Source organism: Triplophysa rosa, linkage group LG9 (genome assembly GCF_024868665.1).
Source record: "Triplophysa rosa linkage group LG9, Trosa_1v2, whole genome shotgun sequence".
In the NCBI taxonomy this organism is placed as follows: Eukaryota; Metazoa; Chordata; class Actinopteri; order Cypriniformes; family Nemacheilidae; genus Triplophysa; species Triplophysa rosa.
In genome coordinates this window covers 12868287-12874625 of record NC_079898.1, presented here as the reverse complement: position 1 = coordinate 12874625, position 6339 = coordinate 12868287, and the positions used below count along the sequence as shown (strand labels likewise).

The following is a 6339-nucleotide window of genomic DNA, read 5'->3' as shown; positions in this document are numbered from 1 at the left end:
CTTATATGTACATTTAACTTTTCCGGCCTCTTATTGCTACCTGTCCCAACTGTTTTGGAATGTGTAGCTCTCATGAAATCCAAAATGAGCCAATATTTGGCATGACATTTCAAAATGTCTCACTTTCAACATTTGATATGTTATCTATATTCTATTGTGAATAAAATATAAGTTTATGAGATTCGTAAATTATTGCATTCCTTTTTTATTCACAATTTGTACAGTGTCCCAACTTTTTTGGAATCGGGTTTGTACTTCTCTTGAAAGCTAAATCACTGTTTAGTTGTCATGGCGAATCCCTATAGGCCTACCTGTTACACCCCAAACCAGTGTTGCCCAAACTTTCGTTTTATATACAACCACATAAAATACACATTAGTGCAAGGATTGTCTTACTGTTAATGTAATGATCGCGTTGACTCCGGTCGGATAGCTCACCGGCAATCTCCATACAGCCTCATAACGAAGAGCACGATCCTTTACATCCAGAACCTTTAGAGTAACGGTTAAAAGCAAGATTAGGGCAAATTATAATTGTTTTATTTACAAATGACTATTCACAAAATATTCTTACCCATGCAGTGCCGATAGCCATGTGTACTCCGAGGATGCAACGCACAATTAATTTAAGTGAACGTACCGTGACGCGACAGCTGTAAAAAAGAACATCTCTAATGCAACGACAAACAAACGTAGATTGTTCAGCTGCCTTCGAAACATAAATAATAAATACATATTTATAAACGATCCCACCTGTCTACCTAGGGGGAAATTTGATATCAGCTCGAGCAGCTCTCATCGCACTCGCACCAGCGCATTAGGGGGCAGTGTGAGCTTGATGTGTTTCAGTCGCAAAAATCACGCGGAAGAATCTTGAGGATCACTTGACCACTGCTGTAAAGAGTGCTGATAACTTTTTATGTCACTGTTTGTTTTGTTCCTGTTTTTCTGTTGAACCTACGTACAGGAATGATTGCAACTGTATTAAAGGACTGATGGGCTTGTGTACTAGAATGAAATTATTAAGTTACTTAGGAAAACAAGTAACACTGAGGTTTTCATAAGTCAGTTGTAGCTGGACTCCAGGCTCGCTGTGACATATTCACTGTAAAGATTCCGCAAGAAGAACAGTGTCACGCGCCTTGTGACATTTGCATGGTTTCCGGATAGTTGGTCAAGGCTTACTCAAAGATGGATGTTGTCTTTCTGTGCTGATTACAAGTCCACACACTTCAGTTCATGTCTGTTGGCAACAGAAACAGTTTTAAACGTCATTATTGAACTTTTAGATACAGCTTAACGTGGATCAGGTATGGAATATGGCTGCGTCTGAGCTGATGCGGAGTCTTGGACTGATTGGTAAGCTCGAAATACACACGTTTGTTTATTAAACTATTATATTTTTATGCCTTAAGTGTTGAAAAATATGGTTTGGGCAGTCATTGAAATTGTGCCCCCACACAGAGAAAGATGTAAATGCAGACACACTTTGGGTTTGGTGCTATCCTTCCATCACTGCTGATCTGAGAGAGGTTCTGTTGAGAAAATGTTGCCTGGCTTTGGAGAATCAGCTTCTGCACACGTTTCTGTTCGGCCAATACTGTCGAACCTGGTACTACATCAGCTCTGTAGAGGTCCAGGAGCCCACTGCACTTAAAAAGGTACATCATGAGTTATATATACTGTACCTGATGAACTTTACAGTAGGGCTGAAACGATTCCTCGAGTAATTCGAATACAAAAAATCATCGAGGCAATTTTTGTTGCCTCGAAGCCTCGTTTAATCCATTTAACTACAGTACACACGGAGCACTGCGTTTCCCCATGGACCGTTATTACTGACGCACAGCCCGCTAAACTCTATTCATGTTACAGCGCTCTCAAGCATTCACCGTGAGACACACGCATTTTAGTCTGTTCACACGCATTTCTCATGCTGATAAACAACTGATAGCTTATTGAAATGGTTAACTGCTAATTTACTTAGTTTTAGTCTATTTTGCGAGTGAAACTTGTTTTCCAGCTGTATTGAGTCCATCAAACTAGATGCGGACTTGTGGACGCCGAATCCTGTTATTTACACATGTCATCTGTCTGTTCTGCATGAATGAACTGCACAGTTTAACGTGCTACACGCGTGATGCTCATAAATTTGTCTACGTCTGCGCTGAATGAGGACATGAACTTCATCTCCAGAGTTGCTCTGAGAGTTTATTTCAGAACATTTTACGGAGTGAAGCTAACACACTAAAACATAAGCGTCTTCCGACAACCTGCCAAAATAAAAGTCATAGGCTATATGTTACTGGATATTAATTAGTAAAAGAATAAGAGAAACTAATAGTAGGTATAGAGGTAGGTAGGTATAGTAGAGTAAGATAGTATAGCTAGGTATATATAAACTAAATGCATCATGCATCAGCTGAAGTTACTTGTTTACCTTTGAAATTATTCTTTCTATTTTATTCATGTTTCTTATTTATATATTTGTATTATTTTGCATTTTGAATTTAATTTGAGTTCCCCATTGTAATATGGCAATGGAATGTACTAAATGGGTTTAGTTTTCACAGATCTTAATGTATGCAATTTCAGCAATAAAAACTTTTAATTGTTCTAAAAAGGAAACAAATTAGTTGTTTTACTCATTTTAAGAGACCTGTCTTATTTTCTCTTGTATATTTGGTATTGCTTTTTAATAAAGAAAAAGTACTTATTATCCGAATTCCCGATTAATCGGTGGAAAATCTGTAAAAGAATCGATTAGTAAAAGAATCGATAGCTGCAGCCCTACTTTACAGTTCTGGGAAAGCTACCCTTAATACAAAATTATACCATATTGTATAAACACTTCAGAATTTGTCTAATAAATCTGACTGATATATCCCTTCTTATGTGGTTTTGGTTCTTGTGTGTAGATGGATGGTCATTGTTCCTGTGTTCATCTGTATGCATACCTATAGATGTTTTATTTCATTCACAGGTGACACATTTTTCAGTTGTTGTCACAGCTAAGGACTTCAACCCTGAAAAATACGCTGCATTTTGTAGAGTTCTGTGCAGGTAGGTTTAATTTGCCTAAAGTAAAAACTGCTCAACATCGTTGCTGAATATTTACTCATTTAACATGTTTTATATTAATTCATTACTATTTTCGAGGATGTACTTTGAGTGCATGTATATTTGTGACATTGTAACATTTTTCTTGTTCAGGATGTATATGAAACATGGAAGTCCTGTGGAGATGATGGAGGGCTACATTGCTGTTCTGACCAAAGGCATATGTCAGAGTGATGAGAATGGCTCATTCCTCATCAAAGATTATGATGTCAGGAAGGCCTACTTGGCTGGCTCCTTGAAAGGTTAAAAACGCACCCGCAAAATGAACATTCAAAGCACCTGCATACATAAAGCACTGTACAGTTAAAATCTTTTTTCTCTTCACATAATTGTGGTAGTATAGCCATATGTATATATAGGTGCTGGTCATATAATTAGAATATCATCAAAAAGTTGATTTATTTCACTAATTCCATTCAAAAAGTGAAACTTGTATATTATATTCATTCATTACACACAGACTGATATATTTCAAATGTTTATTTCTTTTAATTTTGATGATTATAACTGACAACTAATGAAAACTCCAAATTCAGTATCTCAGAAAATTAGAATATTGTGAAAAGATTCAATATTGAAGACACCTGGTGCAACACTCTAATCAGCTAATTAACTCAAAACACCTGCAAAGGCCTTTAAATGGTCTCTCAGTCTAGTTCTGTAGGCTACACAATCATGGGGAAGACTGCTGACTTGACAGTTGTCCAAAAGACGACCATTGACACCTTGCACAAGGAGGGCAAGACACAAATGGTCATTGCAAAAGAGGCTGGCTGTTCACAGAGCTCTGTGTCCAAGCACATTAATAGAGAGGCGAAGGGAAGGAAAAGATGTGGTAGAAAAAAAGTGTACAAGCAATAGGGATAACCGCACCCTGGAGAGGATTGTGAAACAAAACCCATTCAAAAATGTGGGGGAGATTCACAAAGAGTGGACTGCAGCTGGAGTCAGTGCTTCAAGAACCACTACGCACAGACGTATGCAAGACATGGGTTTCAGCTGTCGCATTCCTTGTGTCAAGCCACTCTTGAACAACAGACAGTGTCAGAAGCGTCTCGCCTGGGCTAAAGACAAAAAGGACTGGACTGCTGCTGAGTGGTCCAAAGTTATGTTCTCTGATAAAAGTAAATTTTGCATTTCCTTTGGAAATCAGGGTCCAGAGTCTGGAGTAAGAGAGGAGAGGCACAGAATCCACGTTGCTTGAGGTCCAGTGTAACGTTTCCACAGTCAGTGATGGTTTGGGGTGCCATGTCATCTGCTGGTGTTGGTCCACTGTGTTTTCTGAGGTCCAAGGTCAACGCAGCCGTATACCAGGAAGTTTTAGAGCACTTCATGCTTCCTGCTTCTGACCAACTTTATGGAGATGCAGATTTCATTTTCCAACAGGACTTGGCACCTGCACACAGTGCCAAAGCTACCAGTACCTGGTTTAAGGACCATGGTATCCCTGTTCTTAATTGGCCAACAAACTCGCCTGACCTTAACCCCACAGAAAATCTATGGGGTATTGTGAAGAGGAAGATGCGATATGCCAGACCCAACAATGCAGAAGAGCTGAAGGCCACTATCAGAGCAACCTGGCCTCTCATAACACCTGAGCAGTGCCACAGACTGATCCACTCCATGCCACGCCGCATTGCTGCAGTAATTCAGGCAAAAGGAGCCCCAACTAAGTATTTAGTGCTGTACATGCTCATACTTTTCATGTTCATACTTTTCAGTTGGCCAAGATTTCTAAAAATCCTTTCTTTGTATTGGTCTTAAGTAATATTCTAATTTTCTGAGATACTGAATTTGGGATTTTCATTAGTTGTCAGTTATAATCATCAAATTAAAAGAAAAAAACATTTGAAATATATCAGTCTGTGTGTAATGAATGAATATAATATACAAGTTTCACTTTTTGAATGGAATTAGTGAAATAAATCAACTTTTTGATGATATTCTAATTATATGACCAGCACCTGTATTCATTTATATTTAGTTGCATATGGGATGTTTTTATTCAAAGCATATCTTAAAAATCTTTCGGGAAGCTATTAATACATTAATTATTTACGAATGGGCTATTTACGAAAGTTTGTTTCAATTCTGTGTTTTAGATGTTGTGTCTCAGTTTGGTATGGAGACCATTATCCTTTACACAGCACTGATGCTGAAGAAGAGAGTGGTAGTCTATCATCCACGGATTGAGGTGCTTCTGGAGTTTACAAGGTAATGATGACAATACTCAAATGCAATTTGGATATAGCACCATTGTACAATCTTAGAATTGTGTTATATCATGCTATTAACAAAGGCGAACTTGTGCTTTTGAATCCAGAGCTCTTCCAGCCTTGGTATGGCATAGGAAAGACTGGTCCATCCTTCACCCTTTTGTTCACATAGATAATAATGAGCTGGAGAACCTCAAGCTTTGTACAGGTATGGAGAGACCCTTTTGTTTTCACAACTGTGTTGTAGTTTAAATGCTTTTGTCAAGTTTAAAAGACAACGTTTTGGGTTACTTCTTATTTAGAACCTCAACTAATCTCTAAACTAAATGTAATGTAATTTAACTAAACTAATGTAACCAAATCTCTTTGCTCTCTGAAGGGTATGTTGCAGGATTTGTAGATCTGGAAGTTAGAGACAGATCAGACCTGTTTGATGTGTTTGTTAATCTTCCAGAAAGTGAGATTATTGTATCACAAAATGCTAAAGGTGAGAGATTCAACTACAGATTAACTAGGAGCAAATTTTGATATTTGATGTTCCCCAAGTAACACCTGTGCCCTTTTTAGAGGCAATGGCTATGGGAAAATTGCATAAAGAAATAGGCCACTTTATTCTTCAGGCTGCAGAGGATGCTGACTGCACAGATGCGCAGGTTATTAAGGTAAATTGTGAGTTAAAACAAGGGAGGACATTAAATAACGTCACATGAAACTTCAATTCTTTAAGCATTTAGATTTTATTCTAAAGGAGTAATCCTTCCAAATAGCTTTTACTAGTAACACACTGCAGTATTGATATTGACAGTTCAAACGTGTCTTTCAGGATATATCAGTAAAAACTAAAGAGATCCTGAGTAACCTGATGTCTCTTGCTGATGAAGAAGAGAACTCCAGGTTAACTTTGGAGACTCTGAAGCAACGGCACTACCCTCCAGCAACTGAAAATTTCCTCTTCCACTTAGCTGCAGCTGAGCAACTCCTGAAGATCTGACCAATCTATGTA

General features: G+C 38.1%; 1 protein-coding gene across 1 annotated transcript; it reads left to right on the top strand.

The window, feature by feature from the left end:
* The first annotated feature begins 869 nt into the window (after positions 1 to 869).
* On the top strand, positions 870 to 6330 carry dennd10 (DENN domain containing 10). The gene is made up of 9 exons (XM_057343006.1): positions 870 to 1359; positions 1465 to 1661; positions 2984 to 3063; positions 3214 to 3362; positions 5223 to 5334; positions 5444 to 5544; positions 5716 to 5823; positions 5904 to 5998; positions 6160 to 6330. The coding sequence occupies exons 1-9, from the start codon at positions 1320 to 1322 to the stop codon at positions 6325 to 6327; spliced, it is 1050 nt and encodes a 349-aa protein (XP_057198989.1). The 5' UTR covers positions 870 to 1319; the 3' UTR covers positions 6328 to 6330.
* The last annotated feature ends 9 nt before the right edge of the window (positions 6331 to 6339 follow it).

Excerpts from the sequence above, each read along its gene's own strand:
- dennd10 (XM_057343006.1), top strand. The coding sequence starts at position 1,320 with ATGGCTGCGTCTGAGCTGATGCGGAGTCTTGGACTGATTG. Across the intron at positions 1,662-2,983 it reads AGCCCACTGCACTTAAAAAG|GTGACACATTTTTCAGTTGT; the intron begins GTACATCATGAG and ends TTTCATTCACAG. Across the intron at positions 5,999-6,159 it reads CAGATGCGCAGGTTATTAAG|GATATATCAGTAAAAACTAA; the intron begins GTAAATTGTGAG and ends CGTGTCTTTCAG.